At 41.2% G+C, this 27,331-nt stretch overlaps 1 protein-coding gene across 1 annotated transcript in view; it reads left to right on the top strand.

Moving 5' to 3' along the window:
• Nucleotides 1-2,400: 2,400 nt before the first annotated feature.
• Nucleotides 2,401-27,331, top strand: part of ZNF608 (zinc finger protein 608) — an 83,856-nt gene continuing 58,925 nt past the window's right edge. The window contains exons 1-2 of the mRNA XM_056514380.1: nucleotides 2,401-3,023; nucleotides 6,082-7,128. Coding sequence (XP_056370355.1) covers nucleotides 6,244-7,128 — 885 coding nt within the window. The 5' untranslated portion in view covers nucleotides 2,401-3,023; nucleotides 6,082-6,243. The remainder of the gene's footprint in view (nucleotides 3,024-6,081; nucleotides 7,129-27,331) is intronic.

Genomic DNA, 27,331 nt, shown 5'->3' with positions numbered 1-27,331 from the left:
TTTCGGTACCTTGTAACATTATGCATGCCCGCTCCCCCACAAATTGCAAACGCTGGGCACAAGTGTCCCGTCCCTGGGGGGAGGGTGGCAGTGTCTCCAGCTTCCCACTCCGCTGGGAAGTGGCCGCTCCCAGGCTCTCCTTGCCTCCAACGTCTGGGCGGCAGGGCAGGGATGTGTTCACTGCTCACAGCTCAGCATTGCTTGTTTGTGCTACACACATGCCATGACTTTTTTTTTTTTTTTTTTAATGCTTCCTTCCCCTCCCCCCCTCCTTTGTAATGGCTTAAACATTTATTGTGATCAAGGGCCTCCTTGACAATGAACATATCCCTGCTAATAAACCCTTCATTATCAGCCCCTGAAGGGGAAGTATTTTTACGCAGGAGAAACGGGGCAGTCTCAGACCGGGCAGCCCCAGGGCCTCCCAAGGCAGCGAGTGCTGGTGACCCCAGTGCCCGCGGCGTGAGGGGCTCACAGGACCTGCAGGGAGCCTTTTCCCCAGGGCCCTGGTCACGGTGACCTGGTGGCCGTAGCGCGGCCGGGTGCCCCGCCACGGGCGGGTTTTACCCCCGCTGGTCTTGTTTCACCTTCCGCAAAGCCGGGTCTGAGGGGGGCTCGCTCCTCTGGTGCCTCTCCACTAATCGCTCCTTTGATGGGAAGCCTGCAACCTGGGGACGCTGACGCGCGTGATTTGCTCAGCTGGACGAAATCCAAAGAGGTATTTTGTCACCCTGTCTTGGGTGTGCAGGACATCGTAAATGCCACGCTTTGACTTCTTGCCGGAAATTTTGACTTGGGCGATGCGTACGTTTGGCAAGAAAAACATCCCGTATCGATTTTCACAGGGAGATCAGTCCCAGCGAGATCAAGGGGAAAAGGAAGAGGGGAAGAAAAGTCAAAGAGAGGGAAAAAAAAAGAAAAAAAGAGATCGTGCTTAAAGGTATTAAAAGGAACGTGATGTCTGCGGGGCCAGTGCCCCTCACCTCCGGACCCTCGTGGCCGCGGGCGGCGGCCGCCGCCGCCCCCATCCCACTCCGCCGTCCGCGAAGGGTTAAACGCAATTTAACGCAGTGGTGTAGCATAATGGCTCCCAACGTAAACAAAAGGAATGATTAAGGGGGATATTTTCGAGCTACACAAAGCCCGATAGGGAAGATTTGTGTTACTAATTCCTGTGAAAGGATGTTCACGTGGTAGTTATAGGGTCGCTGGCATTCACACTTCAGTGCGTGCGGCAGTAAATCAGCAGTCTGGAAACAAAAGGGTTATTTTCTGCTCCCCTTCCTTCCGAAAAAGAGGAAGAAAAAAAAAAAAAAAAAAAAAAAAGAAGAAAGAACGAATAAAACCCGACCTGTATAACTTAAGCCATATTGTAAAAATGAACATGTAATAAAATACACAAGGAGCTGAAAAAGTGAATGCAAGGAGAGTTGATCCGAGAGCGGAGCAGAGCCTCGGTGACCCCCAAGCAGAGGTGGGGGTGCTGCCCTACCCTGAACCTCCCCTCAGCCCCTTCCTCCAGACACTGTTTGCTTTTCTCCTTCACTAAGCACGAAAATAATCGCACAAGTGTATCAGCAACCCTCTCTCGCTGGCTTCAAGCTGTTATAATTTTGAATGAGGGGGCATTTAAAAATTATGACTAAGATTCTAAATTGCCTCTTTGAAACCGGCACAGAAAAATCATTCATCATGGCTTCGAAAACTGCCCTGAAATTAAATTAAAACGAAATGAGGGAGTCTTCCTCCCGACGTGTGAGTCTTGGCAGAGCTACACTCCACCTTGGTTTTCTATTTTTTTTCCCCTCCTCCCCCTCTTTTTTTTTTTTTTTTTTTTCCCTCTCATTTCTTTTCCTCTCCCTAAGCCTTAAACGTTCTGTAGGATAATTGAAATGGGAAACACGATTTGTATCTGGCTGCAGCAAGGAGGCTCGGTGCAGACTGCGGGCTGCAGAGCGAGGGGCTCCGTGTGCGTGTGCGCAGTGTGAGTGTACAGTGTGAGTGTGCGGGGTGCAGTGTGAGTGTACAGTGTGTGTGTGCGGGGGTGCAGTGTGAGGGTACAGTGTGAGTGTGCGGGGTGCAGTGTGAGTGTACAGTGTGTGTGTGTGTGTGTGTGCGGGGGTACCGTGCGTGTGCGGGGTGCAGTGTAAGTGTACAGTGTGAGTGTACAGTGTGTGTGTGCGGGGGTACCGTGTGTGTGTGCGGGGGTACCGTGTGTGTGTGCGGGGTACAGTTTGTGTGCGGGGTGCAGTGTGAGTGTACAGTGTGAGTGTACAGTGTGAGTGTACAGTGTGTCTGTGCTGGGTACCGTGTGTGTGCGGGGTGCAGTGTGAGTGTACAGTGTGAGTGTACAGTGTGTCTGTGCGGTGTACAGTGTGAGTGTACAGTGTGAGTGTACAGTGTGAGTGTACAGTGTGTCTGTGCGGGGTGCCGTGTGTGTGCGGGCCGAGGGCTCCGCGCGGGTGTGCGCCGTACAAGGCGCGAGTGCGAGCGGGCGCCGGGGGTGCGAGCGGGTGCGTGTTTGTGTCTCTCGCCCTCGCCGGCAGGCAGGAGGAGCGCGGGCCAATCGCAGGGCTCGGTTTCATAAAAGCTGGGCGCTGATTGGCCGGCAGGGAAAGGGCATCGCGAACAAAGAAAAGTCCCTCTCAGGTACCGCGCGGAGCGAGGCTCCCACTCCCCCGCCTCGGCCGCTGCCGTGGGGGCAGCGCCCCTGTCCCCTGTGCCTGTGTGTCAGCCTGTGAGGGGACAGACACACATGCCGGGTTTGCCGCCTCTGCCCAGTTTTTATTTTTATTTTATTTTGGTTTCCTTTCTTTTTTTCTTTTTTCTTTTTTTTTGTCGTTTTAATTTTGTTTCTAGAAAGAAAGGAAAGGAAGGTTCATGATATCTGGTGTTCTCTTCCTCCAAACACAATAAATCTGTTGAAGACATTAGAATTTTTTTTCCTAAAATAAAAAGCGGCTGCAACAAAAACACACTCAATGCAGTTAGAAGGAAAAGGTCAACTCGATCCAATACAGACCGTAAGTACGGTTGCGTGGTGTGTCTATAGCACTTAGAGGGGATTTTTTTTTTTTTTCTCTGCAAACGGGAGTGTTAAAGAGTTTTGGGAGTTGAGATAACTAGGGTTTTTGGGGATTTTTAAAGGAGGAAAAAAACCCCAAAACAATCGCACAAACAGGGTGAGTTATTTGAGGGAAGTAGGAGGGTGAAAGCACTGTGGCCACACAAATCATACTTGACGGTGCACTTGGGGGGCGTTAAAGCATAGTGCCTTTTTTGGGTTTTAACTAACCCAGCGCGGGGGGAGGGGGGGAATAAAAGTGACACCATTACAGCCAAGCCTGCATTGCTTCCCCGCCCCCCCGGCCCCGGGAGCACCGCGCTCGTTAGCAGGAGCGATGGGGCACCGACAGACCGGGAGGCACCTCGCTTGTCACACCGAGACACCAGAAACGCGAGGCTGCACCGAGGCGTGGGGGTGGGCTCGTCCGTCGGCGGCTGATGCCTCGGCCGCTTCCACCGCCGTCTCTTTCTGCCGGGCCTGAGGCGCAGGGGAGGGAAAGCCCTGAGGTAAACGCGCCCCCCGGGGAGGCGGCGGGGTGCCGGCGAGGCGTTGCTGGGGGGCACGGCGGGGCCGCAGCCGAGCGGCGGGGCCGGCGGCGCGGCGCGGGGCCGGGGCAGGGCGCGGCCCGCCCCGCCGGGTGTGTGAGGGGCGGCCCCGGCCGCGCTCCGGCCCCGCCGCCGCGGCCAATGGAGCCCGCCGGCGTCACGTGACGCGGGCGGCGGGAGCCGCCGCGCCGCCCCTCCCCCGCCCTCCCGCCGCCGGCAATTCATTACGGCTTTTAGCTTCCCATCGCCGGCTAATTAAAAATACTAAGCTAAAGCTCCGAGACCGTCTGACTTGGGGAGGGAGGCGAAGGGAAGGGGGAGGGGGTGATAACGGTAGGCTGCGAGGTTTGCTGAGACAATAAGGTGGGAGCGATCTGTCCTGACAAAAAGGTCGTCTGCTTTATCTCCTCGGACTCTAATTACTGAATTACTTACCGCATGACTGACTAGCCCAAGCTCACGGGTTTTTCGTTGTTATTATTTTTTTCCCCCTCCCCGAGACAGCAATTCGAAACTGATACGTGCCTCTGCTGATTTTTTTTTTTTTTTATTCCTATTTTTAAAAAGCGCTGATCTAAAATTGGTGGGGGAGGGACGGACGGGGACAGGCACCCCCCTCCCTGAAATCTTACCCCTGGGAAAATTTAGTTCGTTCGAGAGCACGCAGTTCTCCCTCCACTCCCACAAAATGTTTTGATAACCGGTTTATCAGATCAGTGATTCCCCCCTCCCGCTCCTCCTCCTCTTCCTCGCCCCCCCTCTTCCCCCTCCCCCCGCCTCCCCCGCCCGTTTCCCCTCAAGTTACTTCAAGAAATCAGATCTGTCAGGACGGGCGAAAAAAATGCCACTTCCCAACTAACAGGCGGAATCCAGCCCAGATTTTCAGTCCTTTCTTCTTTTTTTCCTTCCTCCCTTTCACTAATTTATCCCGATGTTAGCACATTCTGTCTTGTAACACCCGGGCGCCTGTAGGTTTGTTTCGTGGGATCATTACTTACTGATCGGGATGGCTCCCAGGTCCGGGGCTGAAGACGGAGTGTGAAGTTGGGGAAACATTTTTTTTTCTTTCTTTCCTTTTTTTTTTTTTTTTTTTCTTTTTTTTTTTCTTTCCTTTTTTTTTTTTTTTTTTTTTTTTAATTTTTTTTTAATATTACTGTGATGATTATTACCTCTCGGTGCTTATTCAGGAAAAGCAAACAAACAAAAATCTGGTCCTTGATGCTTCACTTCTGAATGTGAAATATTACCTCCCAGCTCGTAAAGTTGTGAGGCACAGCATTTTTTTTTTTCTTTTTTCTTTTTTTTTTCTTTAAGCAAGGACGAAAAAAACCTAAACAAACAAACAAAAAAGGACTTCTGATCCGTGTGCCAAAGTAGGGGGAGATATGTTATTGACCGATTTATACTGGCTGAGATGATACTTGCTTTCTACTTCTTGATCACTTGCTCTTTAAGTAAAATGAGGCACAGAGTTGTTGCTGAGACGAGTGGGAACAGCATTTTGATTTGCTGGTTTAATTAAAAATGATAAAGGATTAAAGGTAAGCATTATGCATATATATGTATAAATATTTCGGCAGTCGACTGTAAAAGGGAGAGATCCCTTTAAAAATCGTTTTAACTAAGCTTTGTCAAACACACACTCATTTGCGGTCACTGAGGCCACCTTGGTGCAGATCACTTAAAGTGTATGTCTTAATCAGTTTCCTGTACAGTCAGTAATACTATATTTAACAGACCTAACAATTGTGTGACCTAGGAATACATTAGAGCTGCTTTTAGAACTGTTATCTTAAGGATATTTTTTTAAAGAAAAGAGAATTTTTATTCATTCTCATTTTTTTTATAAAAAAATTAACCTACGGACTTTTATATTTTCCAGTAAACATTTGAGTTTGTAGGTTGTTGTTTTTAACAGAAGATGTATTGTGGTAGGGAAAATGAGGTTTCCCACTTCCCTTAGCACTCTCCTCCCCCACCTCCCCCAAGAGATTAAGTGGAAGGGGGGTAAAAGATAATACAGGAGAGTCCCAAAACTTCAAGGATCTGGTTTAAAGCCACAAAATCCATGGAATGCAGCGAAGAGTGAATCCGTGTCCTTCCTTTTCTCCTTTTCGTGCCTAGGTGGTGGTCCAAGGGCTTAGATTACAACATGTGCTCCAACAGCTAGGCACCACTTCTATGACTGTATTTCCTGAACTTTGTGGATTTAAATAATGTGGATAATGCTTTTCTTCAATTTTTTTTTTCTTCTTTTTTCTGGACGTGGCTTTGTGGATGTTGCTATACAACTAGATTAGAAGTGCTCGTTACAAAAACACCACAGCCACTGCCTCTGGCTTAACAAATTTAAGAACGTGGCAATGGTGAATGTTTTTGCTCCCCCCTACCTTGCCCCCTCTTTATTGAGTGACGTTGTATTGTGGTAACACCCAGACAAGAAATACTTGACTATTTCCCTCCTCACAGGACAACGTGGATGTGGACTGCAGGTTGTGAGCCTAGACACACCTAGGGGAGGAAGACAAGAAGAGTTGAACTTAAGAGAGAGCCCAACGGAGATAAACGAATGTCCCCACATCTCCAAAGGAAAGTTCATCGGATTTTTACTCTAGAGATCTTATCTTCAGGATGTCATTGAACACTTCCACTGCAGGAAAAGGTGTGGATCCAAACGCAGTTGACACTTATGACAGTGGCGATGATTGGGAAATCGGTGTTGGGAATTTAATAATCGATTTGGACGCCGATTTAGAGAAGGACAGACAGAAATTTGAGATGAATAATTCTAATACCACCAGCAGCAGCAACACCAGCTCCAAGGATTGCGGGGGTCTGGCTTCCAGTGGGGCTAATGCTACCTCAGCCTTAGCTGATGGCCTAAAATTTGCTTCTGTTCAGCCCACTGCTCCCCAGGGGAATTCCTCTCACAAAGAGACTAGCAAATCAAAAGTGAAAAGGAGTAAAACTTCTAAGGATGCTAATAAATCTCTGCCTTCTGCTGCCTTGTATGGGATTCCTGAGATCAGCAGTGCTGGCAAAAGGCAGGAAGTCCAAGGGCGCCCTGGAGAGGCAACTGGCATGAATTCAGCACTGGGTCAAAGTGTGAGCAGTAACCCAAACGGCAATAATAACAACACCAGCAACACCACCACCGTTGCCTCTTGTGGGAAAAACAAAGAGGAGAAACCAGGTAAAGCCCCAGGCAGCAGAGGCTCCAAGCGGGATAAGGATGCAGGAAAATCCAGGAAGGACAAGCAGCATGACCTGCAGCAGGGCCACCCCAATGGCAGTGGGGGTGGCAATAGCCAAATTCCCTCTGGGCACCTCTATGGCTTCGGGGCCAAGGGAAGCAGTGGTGGAAGCAGCAGCCCCTTCCACTGCACCTCCTCTGCTGTGGGGGAGGTGAGCAAAAGCACCCCGGATTCAGGGTTAATGGGGAACTCTGTTTTGGTAAAGAAGGAAGAGGAGGAGGAGGAGAGCCACAGGCGAATCAAGAAATTGAAAACAGAAAAGGTAGGACAAAGCTCCTCTCCACCTCTTCTGTGTTTCCCCATGTCTATAATAAGTGTCCCATGAGTGTCCCATGACTGTATGTCTGACTCCTCTGTCCTCTTTGCTGTGTATTTGTGACATGCATTTGTCCTTCCTCCTTCCCTTACCAAAAAAAAAAAAAAAAAAAAACAACAAAAAGAAATGACCCAGAGACCTCTTCCCTATACGGAAGATACCATGTTTCCAGCTCTTCCTTGTGATTTCCTCTCCTGCCTTCTGAGCTGGAGAACGTTTTTGTTTTGTCTGCTCATTTTAACTTCTTGCCCACAAGGAGAAACGCAGAGATGGCCCGGGCTGAGCTGTGCCCAGTTTTAGGAGAGGGCAGCAGTACCAGCGGGAATGGCATGTGTTCTCAGGCTGGGGGTGCATAGCTCAGGCTCCAGGCGCAGCAGGTCTTGCATGTGCTGATTCTCCCACAGCATCAGCAGCCATTCGTAGCCATTCCTCTCCCAAGGTCTAAAGGAGCCCCTCTCCCCTCTCTGACCCGCTAGAGCTGAGGTTGTGCCTGGGGGAGGACACAGGAGCCATGGGCAGAGACGGGGCTCCGCCGCTGTGCCTCGTGGAGACGCAGGATGCTTATTGTGCTGGGGGCTTCCATGGCACCGCAGCCCAGAGGCCCCAGAAGCTGGTGTAGCCACTGGGAGGAAGGAGCCAGCAAACTGGCAGTGCTGCTGTCTTCCTGGAAGGAGGATGCTGGGAGGAGGGAAATGCACCTTGTGCTGAGAGCCGTGTGTGCAAAGCAGCTTCTGGAACAGAGTGGAGCAGTTTGTCTCCTGTCTGGGGGAGCTTTCCTCTCTGAGCCACGCTGGCTCGTGGATTTGAACTGCTTGCTTGTTGGGCGGTTGAAATGTGTGAAAGAAATCAGATGGGAGTGTGTGTTTTTATTCCTTTCCGTTACAAGGATGCTTTCTGTATGAATAGATGACTGCTACTCTATTCTTCGGGAAAGGTGGAGGGAGACCTTGTTGTCTTTTGTCAGCTGCTGGCTCAAGGATGTTCTGGTGTTGGTGGGAGTTCTGTCCCTAGGGCAGAAGCCGTCTTCTGGGGGTCCAGAGGGTGAGTGTTGGCCCAGGATTACAAGAATGGTAAATTCTACAGGTTGTTAAACAAAGAGAACCTGCTCTGCCTGAAAAATAAAGCAAGCCAACACCCTCTAAATGAACAGTCTCAGGGTGTTAGACTGTGATTGTATTGTCAGCTGTTGGTCCTAAATTGCCTGCTTTTACAACTTCCCCGAGTAAATGTTCAGCAATGGGGAAACTTTCGGGTTGGTCGGTGTTAACTGAGTGGTCTGCAAGCGCCTGAGAGGGCTGAAGGTCTCCGGGAGGGGAGAGTTGTGTCTTCTGATGACTGGCTGCCAGCTTTTTGTATTTCAGTCATGAAGTTTTTGTAATGCTAAGTCGACTGGAGGATTAGATTTGGGTGTTTGTGATACCAGATATTTGTTACTACTGGAAGATAATTCCAAGGGATTCTGTTCAAAGCAAGGAACAAATTAAATTTCATATTGTATGCATATTATTGCTTTTAAGATAGCATATCTATGGATGAATTTGAATGAGCCTTATGACCTTGTCTAAATGCAGATGAGAAAACCAGATCGCTGTGTAATTCATGTGTATATGTTTGCATTTTGATTTATGAAAAGTGCTGTTCATGGCAGAAAGGTGTCCAAAAATCTCATGGTCTCTTTATTAACTTAGTACAGTAGGCATTTACTTCTGTTGCCAATAGTCTTCAAATTGCAGTTCTCTAATCTGTTTTAACTATCTAGATAAATTGCCCTAATCCGGTCTTCACAATGGCTGTGGTTAAAGAGTCAGAGCCATTTGATTGGATTCAGTGGCTGCCTGGAATGTGGGAGGTACTGCCCTTTTGCAACCCCCTTAGCCTTTTAATCTCTCAGCCAAATGTTCACATTCAACAATTTTGTTTAGCTGGCAATCTGAACATTTCAGTATCTCAAAGGCTGCTGCCATGGCAACGGAGATTAGAGGGTGGTGTGGTTTCTCCCGTTGTTGTGTTCTTTCAACTCTCCAGTCACACAGGAAATTGTATGAAGAATCTATATACGAACGAGCAGTCTTATGTGCAATGTAAATGGGGCGGCATGCAAATCCAGAGCAAACACGTATGGAGGAGTCTGAGCGCCAGTGGCACGCTCTGTGTGTTGTGGATGTCGCTCCAGGAGAGGTCTGGAGCCTGCACTTCCAGCGACAGCCGCCGCTGCTGGCACACACCGACTGCAGCTCGGGCAGCCCTGGCCATTGTCTGGCACAATGGTGTGCTTGCTTGCTGCCTTAAGCAGCTTCCTTAGCCAGGAATGTTCCCTTTTATATAATAACAATAATAACAACAACAACAAAACAACAACAAAACAAAACAACAACAACAACAAAACAACACCACAACAACAACAATAATAATGATAATAATAATAATGATAATAATGATAATAATGATAATGATAATAATAATAATAATAATAATAATAATAATAATAATAATAATAATAATAATAATAATAATAATAATGTTGTAGCTTGTTGCTGGTAGTGGTTGACACTGTAAGTCCAGCCAGTGGCAATATTAGTAACATTCAAGTGTTTTATGCTTGTTTTTCTGCTTTTTTCCCCCCTCCCCCCCCCCCCCCCGCCAAATGATTAATCGCCGTTGGAAAGAATTCTTTAAAGGTTTTAGATTGCTGAAGTGCTACTGCTTTGATTGTTTATATGCTAGAACATATATGCCATACTTGCACAAAGCAATTTGTATCTGTAGATAAATACATAATTTTCAGCCTGCCTGTTGAAATCAATGTTCAGTTACCTTACTGTTGTGCAAGACATGCCTCATGAATTTGGAAGTTTCCTTTTACAATCAAATGAGTTCATGACTGCTGATTCAAAATCTACATGTTTTTATATGTAGTGTGGAATATAATACTGCATTTGTTTACTATTTGTGAAAAGCTTGGAGCAGATTCCCAGGAGTTGTAGTCACTGTTTAGCTTTCACGGCGTGCTTCAATTCTATTTTTAGTCTATTTATTATGTTTCCTTGCTGCAGAAAGTCATGTAAAACATGATAAATTGGATCTTATGAAGCCTAATTAAATCAATGACTGTGTTCTGCTGGCTCTTTTATGCAGAAACCGCAAGTATGTTGTAAAAGTCGCCACTCCCCTAATATGTGGATAAAGTCAAAGTGTGCTGTAATTCTAAGATGTTTGAGCTATATTTGTGCAGTCCATTTTGTGGCTAAGCCACCAGTGACATGTCTGAATAAGTAGCTTTGACAGGTAGGCTAACCACTCCTAAGATTTTTGGTGTTAAAACCTGTCTCCATTTTCCATTTCTCATCCATACTGTTTTTAGCACAGTTACTGACTGTTTGTCAGCATGAACTCTTCATCTGTTCCAGCTAAGTTTTTTTGCATTTTTAACAGCTGTTACATTGAAAAGTGTTCAGAATAGCTACAAAATTTGCTTTGTGTGCATTGTGAGGAGATTTTGGAATTCATTCAGTCATAATTTACTCTGAGATACGGGAAAACTTTATTTGGTATGTGAAAATCAGTATGTTTACATGAAATTAATGCAGAAGATACAAAGCTGTAATCAGAAGGGTTTCATTACTGTTCTAAATGTATCAGCCTAGTGATACTCCAGGATGGATTTTTTCTCTTTTTTTTTTTTTTTTTTTTTTTTTTTTTAGCTTAGGGCTTCTCATTAAGACTGCATTTCACATATGAAGGTTGTCTTTAGCGAATTAACGTGTTGCTAGTATTATTTATTTTATATTCACCTTCTTTGTTTTGTTTTAGCCTTAGGATTTGAGAATGTTTTGTACACCATCAGGAATCTCTGGGTGAATTTTACCTATTGATGTAAATCATTTAAGTACATGCTTTGATTAATGATGTTATGGAGATATGCTACTTCATGTACTTTTCTGCCGGCCTTGTGTGTAGTTTATTCACTGTGAAATAAAAGGGCAGGGAGGTCACTTGCTGTAATTAAAGAACAAAGTCTATTGTTGTTTGACAGCAAACTGTTTTGAAAGCTACATAAGGGATTTAGCTGTTAAAAACATTGATAAGTATGGGTGTCTAACAATAAGCACAGCTCAGGGTTCTTAAAGTTCTGTAGTGCTGTCTAGTAGTGTGACGGTGCTTTTTGAGCTGGGTGAAGAGGTGCTGCCCTTTGGCCGAGGAAAGCTTTCCGTGTGAACCTGCTGACCTCTGCCAATATGTATGACCAGATCTTCTATTGAATTCCTCTGCAAAGCAAGAGTTAGTGTAGCACAATGGAGGCTGGTCTAGAACATCTATCAAACAAAGTAGGGAAGCTGATAACCATATTCGGAACTACTGGAAAAATATTTCACTTTGGGCATTAGTAATTTTACAATTTTAATAACTTCATAAATACCCAGTAAAGAGGAAAGGATTGATTGTCCAGATGTCATGAGGTTAAACATGTTCTCCATGTTAGAGGGCTTTCCTGCAAGACTGTTTTAATTATAGCTATATAAAGACTTGTTTTTCCAAAGTAGCATTTTATAGTCCAATAAATGAAATGTATGTTAAAAGTGCTAAGCAAAATCTCCCGTAACCATAGAGGTGTTCAATAACCAGATTCAAGCAACATGGAAAGTACCATCTGTTTCTAGTTTTCAGCATAAGCCCAGGAATTGAAAAGCTGAGATTTGCTTGTATTTTTCTGACTCTCTTTCTTTTTTTAATTATTATTATCATTATTTTAAAAAGTTCACCTGGCACTTTATAGAAGCTTTCTGAAATGCAATAATACAGGAGAGACTGTGAAAACACATGTTCGTACATACAGTTAACCAGTTCCACTTCCATTTAAAGAGATTTCCAGAAGCTCAGTCATTGAAGAATTTATAATAGTGAATCACCTCCTGCAGGCAAACACAATAAGGGTCAGTTCTTCAAAGATCTTACTATTGAGGTAGGACCTGATTTACTCTGTCTTTCCTTAAGAAGTAAAACCAAGGGGGAAAAATCCCCACAACCCCCCTCCCACAACAACAACAACCAAAAAAAACCCACCCCAGCCTCTCAAAGGATAACTTTAGCAAGCTCTTATCAGACACCTAATTGCATATGATAAAACCATTGACTAAATTTTTCCATGAGACTTTACTGCTGTTCAGAGAAGTGTTCTAGAATTGTTGATAGGGAGAAAATCACTCTTTTAAAGATAAGTTGTTCTAAACTGTTAGGCAATGAGATTCTTGGCTGCAGCCTATGAGCCCTAGATAAAACGCCATCCGGCCTTTGTTTGAGGTCTTTTACTGAAGCTAATGACTGGTCTTGTGCCGCCCTGAGATAAATGACATTATCTCTGAGTGGTCTGACAGGAAACAGACATGTTAATGGTGAAGCTGCGGGGAGGATCTGCTGTAGTTCTGACAAAAGAGTAAAGCCTGGACCCCTGGTTGTGATCATTAACACAGAATGCATTCCTTCATAATTGGAAAGCTATTTTATCGACAACAACGTAAATCACAAATCTGAAATTAAATCACAAATCTGAAATCGGCAGGGCTTTTTTCTTGCGTGCTAAACCTGGTGCCTTTTTTTTCTCCACCATATAAGAAATGGGTTATCTCCATAGTACTGACATTAGTGGGAGAGCCTGGGGTCTGCTTTCTGTTAACTGGACACATCCTTTGCACATTGAATTCAGGTTCCCCTTTATGTACCCTGTGTTATCCATGCGATTTGCATTTCTGAAAGAATAAAAAAATTCTCTGTGTTTCTTCACATCTTATACTCTAATTGATACATGTGATATTGAGCACATTTTACAAGCATCATCAGGAATATCATGGCAGAAGTACTAACATTTCAGCTGTCCTTCACCTTTGCTTCCATTTTTGGATGAGGACATACATATATTTTGGATTTCTGTTATCCACCCTTGAAAAAGGTTAGATTTCTTCTGCAGCAATTTAGGCAGGTTTGTGTTATCACCCCATGGTCCATATTTCTCAAACAGAGAATTCCCTTCTTGAATGGCATGTTCCAGATTTGTTCCATGGTATACAGTTGGAATTGCTGGATGTTAGAGTCTACTGTGGTCTGAGCTAAGATATTTTGCACAAATAATCCAACAACTAGGTTATTATTTTTATAGAATTCTTAACCTACCAGCTTTATATTGTACCTATATGATGTATTAATACACATAGTGATATATTGCTATGTTCCCTGAATTGGCTGGAGATTGTCTGGCTTCTTAACTATGCTTCATTTTTTACACCAGAAATACATCTTGCTGAAGTCCTCAGATAGGCTCACACCTGTGGATTTGTGGATTGCTTTCAACTGAAGGGCTGGCCATATCTTTGCTAAAAACTTGCAGTTTTTTTGCCGTGTTTACGTATCAAGGAGTTATTTTTATTTCTTAACAATTACAGAATACATATGGATATTCTAAAAAAAAATGTGGTCTAGTGCATAACATTTCCTGTTGGGTGAAAGACAGCAAAACATTCTTTCATGAAAATTTCTGATGATGTCAAAACTACAAAAAGTAAATATCTTTTTAAAAAATCAGTAAAGTTCATATATATATATATATAGATGTTCTGTTTCATAAACCTTTTTCTGTTTCTCTCTTTATGCCATTATTTCTGCCTGGTGCAGCTTTTTCAGTGCAGCCTTTCATCAAAGTGAACAGTAGCACAATATATAATTTTTTAATTTGCTTAAAAATGTTTGAAATGTGAAAATCTTAATAAATATAATTGCCAGTTGTTATAGCAGGATTTGAGGAGTTTTCTTAAATGAGATTCTAAATCACGATATTTTAAAAAATTATTATTGTGTTCTTCATTTAATACCACAATGTACTAAAGGCAATGAGTAGCCATTTGGGGAAAGAGGTCAGAGAATGACTTTTGGTTGTGCTGTAGGATTTCAGTAAGCACTCTGTTGTACTTTCTCTTTTAACTCTTACAAAATGTTCTTGGCAATTGGAACAAAGCCTTTACATTTGAATGTAAGGTTGTAAAACTATTCAGAGCGACTTGACTGACAGGCAGGTCCTTTGTAAGTTTTTTTTTTTTTTTTCTTTTTTGAGAAAGCTGAGAGAAACATCAAGGAGTGGAAAGGTAGCTTGCTCTGACGCCCCATGTACATGTATGCTTCCATAATATATATGCTTATGTATGTATAGCACTGCTTGATTAAACAGTTTGAGTGAGTGTTCAGGGCAAGCTGCATGCAATGAATTAGGAATCACGTCTGTATAGATAGTGACCCTAGAGCTGGAAAACCTATGGTGTTGATTAAATTTTCTGAAATCTTATGCCAACACTGCAAATAAGAAAGTTGCATGTAGTAACAGAGATTTATAATATGTCTGCTTTTATGGTAAGTTGACAAATACTGCTAAATCTCAAGGTGAAAGGATCAACTTCTCTAGGTTCTGCCTGTAACGCCTATTAGGATTTAAATGTGCAGCTCTTTGTTTCACTAATTTTGAAGTGAAATTGTGCTACATTGAATTGTATGTCTTTTATGATAAATTGTCAACCTATCTTCAGAAAAAAAAACCCCAAACATTTGGTTCCCTTATCTTCTCACAGCTTCTGATTCTTTCTAGCCTAAATCTCACTTTTGTGCACAAACACAGCTTGGCTGAGGTGTTTGTCTCAAGAGAAACTCCACCAAATAATACTGGAAGGAAAATGACCTCATGAGGATGTTTGAAGTATATGCCAATAGTGGCATGTGAATGCAGTTTTTGCAGTCAAAAGAGCAAACTAAAATCTATGGATTGTGGTTACTTGGTGTTTTCAAAACACTAGCATTCTAGTTGTTGAGTTGTCTTGTCATGTTAACCAAGAAGCAGATGGCATAACACCACAGAAGTGTATTTTTACTTAAAGAAACTTTAGAGGTTTTGATGTGTTTTCTTTTCCTCTTATTTCCCTGATGGCTTCTTTTTATTGAAGAGTAACATGAGGAGACCTGGTAGCAATTTTATTGCTTTCCCATAACAGTTTGAAATAATAGGTTGGTCTTTGGTTGCCAGTCAAATTTCTACCAGTCAGCTTGATTCTGTTTTTTATCATGTGGCAGTGGAATATAAAAAGTATATGTTTGTAGTTCGCCCTCAGAAACTGGCTTTTTTTTCCGTGCTTCAATTAGCAACAGAAGACTAAGCTCCAATTGGTCACACTTTCGTAAACTCTGAGAGCTTGCTTTCTTCATTCTGATGAAAGAAAGAGCCAAGTTTAGGCTGTGTTTCCCAGGAAATTTTGAGGCACATCTGGCCTCTTTAACTGTGTTCACTAGACAGTTTGATTTTGCACACATTTAGTCATTTGCATTATCCATTGAATTAATTCAGGGGTTTTGTTAAGCCCATCCCCCCCTGCAGCACAAGTTCATGCTATTCAAATGCCACCTTTATTGATGAATTTCAGTGATGCTGTGCTGAACTCTGGTAGAAATAGGCCTGTGGGTGCCATAGCTGCTTGTTACGTAAGCATAGCTTTCATAGTTTTCACCGCTTCCCTCAACCAGTAAGAAGAGTGAAAAGCAAACTGTAATCTCCTTTCTCATAGTGCACAGGGCCAAACCAAATTATTTTTGGATTTCCTGTCACCTCCTTGGCTGATTTCTGTGGATGGCTTATGTTAAAAGCAACAATAATGTTTGAATTGGAAGGGCTTGGTCTTTGGGTTTTCATTCTTCATGGAGAACTGTTTATTTGAGTGTGGTTCGCCGCAGTACACGGATAGTACTGTCAAATCTGTGCTTTATTATGGGCTTGTAGCAGTGAAGTAATGGCACTATTTGCATGTTTCAGGGTTTCATGTTCTTGCCAATTCTTTCTTTCTGAAGGAGGGAAATGAAATTAGATCTGTATCTCTTCAACAAAAGGTGATAGTTAGAAGCAAATACAATTAGAAATGTACCATGTTACTTTGCTGAACTTTATTTTTGCTGGTAGGAGTTTTAAATCTGATTTAGTAAATGTTGAGGCAATTTTTAGTTAGCTTGCACTGTGGCTATAAGGATCTAATATTCCAGGAGTATTTATGGATACAATGAACATATTTGACATAAAGTTTGATGGTTAATTTTTGTTCTGGGTTTAATGTTGGGCACTGTGTGTTGTATTGCACTGGAGTTCTGGAATTTTGCTGCATTTTGAGAACAATGAAAGTTGTTGTTCCACACCCAGTTTTACTGAAAACATAAATTGATGTTCTTGCCCACTTCAGCCAATAATAAGGTGCAATATTGAGTAACAGTGTTACTAGTTGCTGTTTTAGGAGAGAGTTACACACGTGTGTACCTATATCAATATAGATATTCACATATATGCTGGAGGTGCGTGTGTATATGTGCACACAGAGACACACATATACATTTACGTACATACACAAGAAAAAAAGAGCTGCTACTGTTTTATAAATACAGCAACTGAGTTTTGGCTAATAGTTTTATTTACATTTCATGTCCAGATCTTTTAACAGTCTTTCCTGTGACGCTGCAATGGATGCCAAGCACTGAAGGAGAAACCTAGCAGCTGTTTCCATTACATTACAGCATTGGTACATTAGCCTCTGCACTTTATTTTCGTTTTATGATCTCCTCAAACCTTTCCTAATCACCCCTTAAAAAGGCTTTTCCCCTTCTGCCTCTGATTTATCTATCTGCAGGGTTCTGTGTTTTTCTTAGCTCTAAAAATGTAAAATCTGTGTGGGTTTTTTTTTTTTTCCCTGAGAGCTTAATGCTCTGACTCTTACTCACACTGAGCAAGGGTTTACTGTTCTTTTTCAGCTCAAGTAAGTAGTTCCTTGTGTTATGTCTCTGTAATCCCTTACTTGAGATGAGTCCAGGCTGCAGAACAGGACCTACTATGACCAATTATATTATTCTTGTAACAACTTGAGCCACTGTATGATTTATAGGTTTTTTTGCACGCCACCTGAATGGTGTTTTGTTCGTTCTTACTCTTTCCTTCGCCTTCTCTCTGAAAAGAATTGTTTCATGGCTGTATGCTCTTATTGCTGAGATATGGCTGAAAACTGCATGCAGTACAGTGAAGCACATTCATTTTCATCTAGTACCCGTTTATTGCCTTGAGCACTGTAAATCTGTCAGCTCTTCACGATGCTTTCACCTCTTTCTTCATTTGCTCCAGCTTCTAGTTTGACAATGTTCCCCTGAGGCAGAATTCTAATCTGCTTCCAATTAGTTGCAAAATGTGACTCAAATTTCCACATTATGGCTGCTGTTTTACTTGCACGCACACATCTAGAAACAAATTAATGCTCTTGAATATTTATTTTTGAGCCTTCAGATTTACTGTAGGTGGAAAAGTTGCCAACTACATTCAAACTACATCCAGGATTTATATTTTTTCTCAAACTGAAATACTCCTTAAAGGTTTAAAATGCCTCTTACTGTTAATTTTCACAAACCCTTTTGGTTGATAATTATTGAGGGTACATTGTGTTTCAATAAATTAAGTTAACAATACACATAATTAACGTTTAAATATGGATATGATTGCTGTGTCAGTTCAGGATAAGAGACATTTCTTTTCTGCAGGGTGAGCACGATTTTTTTTGGAACCTCTAAGTAGTTTTTCAGGATGAGCATACACACCTGACACCTGTCTGACTGCCACCTATTATTTGCAACTTCAGAAGTTGTCATTTGGCTGGGGGGAGGGACAGGCACTGATTTGATCTCTGGTGAGTCTTAATAGATACACCTAATTAAAATTCTATTGTGTGTCCTTTTGTATGGACCTGTGCTTGTGTATGCATCCATATGCATGAGTGCATGGGTGTGCATTTAAAATATGATACCTTAAATTAAGAGGGTTTTCCAGTCGTGTTCATTCTTCTCTGAGTAGCTACAGTAGGAATATGTGGTATTCAGTAGGGAAGAAGTTATTTTTAGTGGAAAGTGTGGAAATCAGGACAAAAACCCTGAGGAGAGGACTGGAATGTAATGGGAGTGAGGCAAAACTAGCATTAGGTGCTCTGTGACAATTCTGCTCCATTGCCCATCCACCTCTAATGTCTTATGTCTGTAGTTGCCTATACAGAGAAACCCAGAGTGTTTAATTCAAATATACCAGTAGCTAAACTTGTAGGTGAAAATCTTCAGTGGAGATTAGCACTCTAAAGCCTGGCAGATTGATGTCAGCAGCCGTAATAGACTTTAAATAGGCTTGCAGAATTTCATTGGAAGTATATTGCTGAAATTGAAATGGCTAAGTACTTGTCATTTCTAAATGAGATTTACACCTGTAAATTTATCTATCCACTTACAACAATTTACTTATTTAAGGTATTAAGCATTAAAAACATACAGTCATGTTTTTTAAAAAATACTTAATTGCCTTTACTGTCACACCTTGAGGTGGTAGCTGTGTTGCAAGTAGAAATATCTCCATGAAGGCAAATATATATATGTTGTGTTCTGGTTTTAATCACTGAGAATTTATTTTCCAGAAAGAACAAAAGCTTAAAAATAGAGATAAAGGAGAATTTATCTCAATGTTGTTTTCTCTTGAGTCATCAGTGACTTTTAACTGCAGAGATGAAAAAGCTAATGTTATTTATTTCTCTGAAGGTTTCACTTACTCTAGTAGACTCCTGTGATTCACAACACCGTTCTATAAAGAAACAATATTTGCAAACGTTGTGAAATGCTGCAGTAGCATGGCTTTTTTTCTCATACAACATCAAAGTATTTGAGGTTCAGCTTTGTAGCTATGGTGAATCACAGTTCCTGTGATTGTCAGTTGTTGATAAAAAAGTACACAGTCAATTAAAGTTCAAGTGAAACATATGTATTTGTAGCTTACAATACTGGCTTTTTAAAGACATGCAGAGTTTGCAACCAGGCCAGTACATAAAAAAACACCCTCACACATCATCCACATGTATGTGTACACACATATAAACGTGGAACCACACATTATTAATTTTTCAGGCTAAAATCACAGTGCTTCAGAGAAGCATTAAATGCTTTTGTTGATAGCTTATAGTTTTATAAACTCTAAATGAGCTTATTGCCTTTTAACCAGCACTAAATAATAGAAGAACCTATGAGCCTCCACACTGGACAGCAGCCAAGCAGCCAAAGAAAGAGAGGGAGGAAAAAAAAAAGAAGTGAATAGCTTAATTGTAGAGCAAATCATTTGTTTACAGATTAAGACCTATTTGGTAGCTAAATCCTATGGACAAGGAGGTGAAAGAATGAGGCACTAAGGTACAGGAAATGAGCTTTATATTTTGTGCCTAAGTCTTGCTATTTTTGCCTCCTCCTAAAGCGGAGGAGGCAAGGAAAAAATGAATTGTTTAACAGCAAAGGCTGCTGAACAAACCGCACATATTAAGTAGGAACAAAAGAGTGGGAGAAGGGAAGTGTTGGTGCACTTACGTGCTGACAGGAACCTGACAACTGGAGCTGCTTCCAGCTAAGGGGCACCAGTCTGTGGCAAGAAGAGCTGCCCTATTTTGTTTTCATTTTGAATGGGGTGGGGGAGAAATGCTTCTGTTAATTTGAGCAAACATAATGCATTTTCTGAACCTCTCTCCCCAATGTGCTGTTTGGTTTCCTCACTAGAACTGCCTACACCCCTTTTTTCTCTCTTGCCTTTTCTCCTCTCTCCTTTTTAAGAGCAAGTTTTTTTCAATAGGCCTTTGTTTCAGTATCATAATTAATTAGTTGACAGTTCAAATGGTTAAGAAGTGCTTGTGATTCGTGCTTTATTGTTGTACAACATTTTTTTAAAGACCCACTTACTGGTGGCCTGTAAATTTGAAGATATCATTTTCATGAGTCAATGGTTTAAAGATCAAAGCCACGGAAGCATTATAGCAGAAATGGAGTAACCTCTGCAATAAATGTTGTTTAAGCTTCTTCAGTTAAAACTCACTTTTTCAGCAATTTAAAGCCTTTCAAAACTTCCCTTCTGAATTGAGTTTTCTATGACTTCTTCTCTTCATCACTGCTGTGAAAATGAATTTACAAAGTCTGAATAAGGAAATGGGTCCATAGATCACGGAAAATAAAACATTTTATTTTACAGAACATCCCTGCTGTCGTTATCTTGGTTGGTAAAGCCTTCTGAGAAAACAAGTAATGATTATTTTGATTTGATCAGATTATAAACTGTCTGAAGTATATGTTTGGCCTATGTAAAACAGCTATTCCAACTTCCATCTTCACTGGCTGTAGTAATTTACATGGGAAAAAGAACAGATATAGCTGAGTTTGGTAAATTGTGTCTGGTTGTCTCTAGTCATAAAATACTTTTTTAGTTTGATCTCCTTAACTTATAATAAAATGGGCATTTTTTTTTCTCCTGTGGCTAGTGGCAACTTTCTGTAAAGAAAAATCAAAAGATGTGGGAAAAAAACCAATCCAAAACTTGTCAGTTGTTCTTATTTGAAATCCAGTATAAGAACAGGGAAGTTTTTAGTGTGTAATTATGCTTTGTAATTTTTGTAAGGGGACAAGGAAAAAGTTAATGAGCTTCAGGTGTGACCTTCCAAGTGCTTGCCAATGCTGTGCCTTGTTTCTTTACATATTGCTCTATTGAAATATACTGATGTAATATAAAATGTTGCTCTTTGCTTTTGTATAAACAAGTGCAGAATGTGTTGCCATTCTTGTGCTATTAAAAATATATCTCCCTCAAACTAGAGTCTACTAAGTAACTACCTCGAGAAAAGTATTCTTAATAGCGTTTCTTGCTTCAGATTTAGTTTCTGCTGCATTTCCTGATGGCAAGAATGAGAGAGAGTGAGGAGAAGTGCTCCTAGCTCATTCCCTAGTGTAGGCCACTTCACCCATCCCATTAAGGCACAGAAACCAATTGCTTCAAAATGAGCAGCAGCATGAGCACTGACATCTCTGCAAGAAGAAAGCTGCTGTGGAAGTTATGAAAGAATTGTGTCTTTTATATGCAGACTAATTATAAACATATTTGTGTATGTTTACACCCCTTTGTATTCTCCCTCAGCTCTGAAATGACTGTCTGTGGGAACATTAAACCAGGCTGTTATCTGATATCTGTTTGGTGAAATGAGCATTGACATATTTGAAGTGACTGAAAGCAGTGTTCTTAGTGACTATTAAAGAACTTTACATTATGTGCATGGTATTGTGATTTTGTTCACACTGTACTTTAAAACCTGTATAATGTGACTGCCAGAACCATAAAACCAGAAAGAAATTTTTAGTAGGAAAATTTAAGGCAAAACGGTTGTAATTTTTTCATCTATGTTCTAGCAGATGCACAGTTGGTCTTCAGACTGCAAAAATTACAGCATTGAAATAACAAGTGAAGTTTCATAAGTTTTCAAACAAAATTACTTTTTTTGTGTGTATGTATGTGAGGCTTAGCTACCAGTAGACAAATTCACTCCAGGGTAAGTCTTTCATTTTTGATCAGTGTAGTGAAGTAGGACCATATTTTTCTTTTTCAGTCATACCTTACCAAGTGCTAGATGGGCTTAATAAATTTGTTTGTGTCCTTGGCAGAGTAAAAACCAGTGGTTAAGCAATGCTGCCTTGAATGAAGTCTAAGTAAAGCCAAAAGGAAATCTGCATTCTAAATCAACAATTAGATTTAATTTCATTTAATCTTAGGATTTGGAGAAATCTGATAGAAATTCATTTTAGTTTTTTGTTATTGTTGTTCTTGTACTGGTAGCCAAGGGGCTTGTAAAAAGGAGTTGCTGACACTTCAGCTCATTAGGATAACAATAGATCTGGATAATATTTATGGCATCACGAGAGCTCATCTTTCTTATAATTATGTTTATCAACTTTTAATTCTTTCTGGAAGAGCCATGCTAATACAATATTACTTTCAAAATGGGAAGTGAATGGTGTAAGTGCACTAACAGATTTCAGTATTTTGTAGGGAACAAGTCTTTGATAAGTTTAAGTATGGAGGTCAGAGCACAGTTTTCTCTGTTCTATTGGCTTGCCATTGTTGCACAGTAAATCACTGCATTTGCTTTTGTGAATAAAAATCAGTTCTGTGGATGAGGAGTGTGACAGTTTTGTGGTTAATTCCTGTACTTTCAGTATTTTCAGTGTTTCAGTGTTGATCTGGAAGACTCAAGTCAGTACACTAGGTTTGTCAAGTAATTAGGCTAATTTCTTTCAGTCATTACTAAATTTGTAAAACTTTGGCAAACAGACCAGGCTATGAGCAGAGAGGAAATATTACTTGGAGGTCAAATTACTCTCCTTTTAAATTGTGGCTTCATTTAAAAGCAAACTTGTCACCCACTTTAGAGTTGAATTACTGCATTTGTTGGTTTGGATGAGAGCAAATCATCATTACATGTCTTTAGGACAACATATTTTCTTTGGTTTGATTTAAGTTAGGCTGCACTTAGAGGAACCAGTGCAAGTTCTTTACCCTGGATTAACTCCTTTTACAGCACTGCAGCTTTTCTACTGTGGAAGTAGGCTATGGTAAATCTTGTTTTCTTCAGTTCTGGACACAAAAAGTCATGGTTTTGGTCAGTTTTCCCACAAAAGGTTTTGCCCAGTGCTCATGCAAGAGTGTCTGCACAGGTCTTGGCTGTACCTTAGTCTTTGCATCTGGAAAAGCAGTGAAGCTGTATCTGTGGTGTGTGAAGGAATGGAGCAGTGCCAGTACAAGACTGGAAGCTGATGACCAGAGCATGCCTCAGCCTGCAGGTATCAGTGGAACACTTTTGTTAGGTTTCTGGAAATGAAACTTTGGCTGTAATCCCATGCGGGGTTCTAACAGCATCTACCATGAATACTATCAATACATACCACTGAGGAGTATTTCTACAAGGTGGGACATTCCCTAGCCTGCTTCAGAAAAAGGTTCAGGTGATCCACAATAGTGTGCTTTTTCTAACCTAGTGTCCAGGTTGGCTGGGGTGAAAGGGGAAGGTACACAGGCAATGTGAAGGGAAAGCAGTGATCTCCAGAATAGGTGTGTTGGGGCTGGTGATGAATACCTAGCTTTGATACCCTCATTTCTATTTATCTCAGCTGTGAAAGGATATGTGACTTCAACCTAAATCTATTGAGTTTATTTGGGCATTTAGACTGAGGTTTGGAATCTCCTGGATAAACAGCAATTTATTTAAAAGAGTAATCATTGCATTGCATGCTTTCTTCATGAAGGCCATCACTACTTCATGTATAATTCTTTCTCCTGCTTCCCATGAGATGATTATTCAGACTTTTTCTTAAATTTGCAAGATATTTTTGTTCCTTGCACGCTGTAGTGCCTTTTAATGTTTTTCCCATCTTATTCCACATTCAGTGTTAGTAGAAGAGGTGGAATATAAGAAGAAAAGTTTCCTCAGGACTCCCCTGTTCATTTGACAGGCTGTATATGAAGTTGAGTCTCTGGTTCCATGGTGTACTGTGTCTTTCTCCCCTGTTGTTTCTGTGAGCTTATCAGCTGGTTACTGAGAAGAGAAAAGTATTTCCAAATTAATAGGAAAATGTGTTGTGAAACCACAAAAATGTACAGAAGTCTCGAGGGTAAGCTGTGTATCTGGAACACTTTGTCAGGGCTTTCCTTTTTAAAAGCTTTCATTAACCTGCAGGGACAGCACTTGCAGAAACCTAATTGCTGAAATCCCTGTCTCTGTTTGCTGTTTGGAACTCTCCATCTCTTCAGCAACATTTGAAATTCTTATCTGGCTGTCTGATGGCTAGGTGCTCTGGATGTAACTATGAGGAGTACCACAGATGGTGAGAAGGGCAGATTTTTCAGGCATAATGGTCGGGGCTGGAACTGAGTCACTTGATATAAATGAAGCTCACTTAGATGAAAATTTACACAAGTTCTTCAGGGGAAGCTTTTTGTTTATTTTTTTTTTTATTTTTTTTTTAATTTTTTTTTTTTTATGAGTTTGGGGCAGGGGGTGGAGATTGAACAACATCTGTTACCTGGTCATGAGGAGTTTGGTTTGGTTTTTTGTTGTTGTTTGCTTGTTGTTCTTTGGTGGTTTGTTATGGTTGTTTGGGGTTTTGTTGTTTTGTTTTGTCTTTGTTTTCTGGCCACTGTTTTCACACCACCAGACTCTGGAAAACATTTGCTGTAGCTGGCTTGAGATAAGAACAGCCTCATCTTTATGTTTAACGGCATTTTGCTCCTTCATTGGTCTGTTGATTGTCTTGTATACCCAATGAAGTAATTTATGATAACCTATGGAAATAGGTAAGCATACAAATCCTAATGCAAGTGATGGAATTTGACAGGTTCTGTGTTTAAGTTCAAATCTCTGCTGTTAAGGGAGCCAGGTGTGACATTCTTTTACTCTGCATTAAATACACGTCAGGTAGCTTTCCATAAGATATTCAATGATGAAGAAATTAAAAATCACCTCTTTGTAAAGGAATAGGAAGCGAGTGTAATCCTTTGGCAAGGGAAAGACAGTCTCTCCACTGACTGTGTTGCCCATCTTGTAGCACAAAAGTGACTCTTGCTTTCTTTCTCTCTGTGGCCTAGGCCAGGTACTATTGATGGTGCTGTATTTAATGCTGAAATGTAGCTTCTCAGCAACCATTACAAATCAACAAAATTTGTAAGTTTCTTCCTTAGTTAGAAGTGTTTTCTCAGCAGAAAAGGCTATGGCACTAATTGTTGAGGAGTTAGTTTTATCTTCAGTATGTGAGTATTTCCATATGGATGCTTATGTGTGCAGTTACTTGGATTTCCAGCTACTTTCACCAAGAGAAGCCTAAGAAACACAAGAGATGTATATTGACTGAGGGCTGAAATCAAAACACTCTCTTTCCTTGCTGGTTACAGTTAACCTCTGGTTGAACTCTTCACTGCTCAAACTGGCACCAGCCCCATTTTTTCCAGAGCTTCCTCATCCAAATTTGCACATAGAGATATGTGGGAGTTACTAGGATGACGACAGATGCCATTTACAGGGCAGTGGAGGGCTAGCTTGATTGACCTGATCTGAGAAATACGCTTTAAGTGTTGTAGAGACAAAGGTATTTAATGTGTGAGACAAACAAGCCTAGTAATGACAGTAGCTTCCAGACTGTTCTCCTTTGTCTGGCCTAATTAAAGATCCAGAGGGTTGTTTTGTAAGCTGTGTATTGTGCAGGGAGCCATAGTTACTTCCATAAAACTAAGCTTAAAGAAGTGTGCATAATAGGAGGAAAGATTTTGCTGAGATGGGTGTGGCTGCAGATCCTGAGCATAGAGAAAGGGAGGCTGGCTGTGGTTTGCCCGCAAAATCTGTGGTTAATCTAGGGGATAATAATACAGCCTTTGATTTTAAGTTTCAAAGTACGGTGACATACTGTTTGTTCCCAAGCTGTTAGGTTTCTGAAAAGTCACTGAATCTCAGTTAATTAATGATGTTTATAGGATCAGCATGTTGTTCAATAAGCAAATCCTTCACATTAATTAAAATGTGAGTGTTATAATTTTAGAATGCAGTTATCTGACCTTTTAAAAGAACGGCTTGTGTGCTACTCTGTGCCACTGTTATATTGAATTAGAAATAAAAATCTAATAATGAGTATGTTTCCACTGTAGTGAAACTAAATGTGGAGCTCTTTTCCCTGTGTGTGACTGGTGTGACAGCCAAGGGTGTTGTCAGTATTAAAATTTAAATACCACCTCCTCCTCCTCAGTGTGATGACCCACCTTTAAGGGGAAGGTGGGTCATCATCACATTCACTCATCACTGCTGAATAAAGTTGTTTTTGATTGTAACATTGCAGATTAGCAGTTCCTGAGTTCCCATGCTGCTCTCCAAAGCACAGGGGTAGCCTAAAATGGCTGCAGATTATGATGTATGACTGCTCTTGTGAAGCTGCAGCTGTGAATCTCAAAGAGGATGTAACCATGCAGAATCGCTCTTTTAGATGGTCATTAGCGCTGCATAAGTACAAGCCTCTTTTTCAGACAGCATTTATTCTTCACGGTTCTTCTACTAGTATGTGATGGCAATGTCATTTGCCAAGCATTGAATAACAATGAATGTTTTATTGAAGTACAGTATTCTGAACCAGTGCTTTTTTTAAGCTGTTTAAGTGCTTAATTTTCGTTTGACTGCTCCTTTTCATGCAAATGTGAGTGTAGCAGAAAAATCCAATACATCCTCCTCCCTTGTGCTTGTGTGATGTATTGGACTAAACTGAAGGCTTGTGTGGCAAAAGAAAACAGAGCATAATTTATCAGTTATTTACTGGCATCCTATCCTATTCCAGTTTTAGCTGTCTTTTCTTCATTTTATTTAGAACAAACATGTGCAAAAAACCAAACCAAACAAAAAACACCCGACATTTTCCTGTGTGATACTAAGGAAAAGAACAAGTCAAGAAACTGTCTCTTCCTTGCTCCTAAAACTGCCCTCAAACAGAGGAAGAATTAAGCACAATGTTCATTTTTTGTGAATGAAAAGTAGAATTTGTTCTAAATATTTCAATGCGTGGTTATTTCACTCATCTTCCAAGGACCAAATTGCACTTTGAAGCATTATGATTTCATTTATGAGGGGCAAGTTTTTAATGTGGTTAACACCTACAACTTTGGCAAGATTTTTCTGAACAGGCTAGCACCTCCTTTTGCCATTATGAGGATCAGAGGGAAAGCTCATGCACCCAATGTGCTTTGTCCTTTTGAACATCTGGCCTCTTGTTTTGATTTGTGAGCTATCTTGAAAATCTGGCAGCAGTTCTGGGGTTTAAGTTCTAATTAAATAAAGTACACCGTCTGGCCATAAGCTTTGCAATACATTGAGGAAAGGAAGGGGGGGAAGTTACCTTCATTTTATAGTCAGTGACACTGAGATGGGGAGACCATAGAGTTATTGAAAATGATCAGCATATTTTGATACTGCATATTTCCTTCAAAAGTCCTTTTAGTGCTTACATACAGACCAAATGTGTCTGTGATCTCAGAATTCCTAGGTTTTAAGACCACAAAGCAAGCTCTGACATTATGGCATGGAAATTAGCCATAGTGCAATACATGATTGTATCCATTCCTGTGTTATCAGTAGACATGATTTGGGAATGCAAAATAATTTTCAGTTGTTTGGGGGGCAGAAGAACAGATACTGTGTTTGTTCTATGGAGCAGTAAACTAATACTCATCAGAATTCAA

The sequence above is a fragment of the Oenanthe melanoleuca genome, chromosome Z (assembly GCF_029582105.1).
Source record: "Oenanthe melanoleuca isolate GR-GAL-2019-014 chromosome Z, OMel1.0, whole genome shotgun sequence".
NCBI lineage: Eukaryota > Metazoa > Chordata > Aves > Passeriformes > Muscicapidae > Oenanthe > Oenanthe melanoleuca.
Note: the sequence above shows the minus strand (reverse complement) of the source record. Positions and strands in the feature narration are given on the sequence as shown.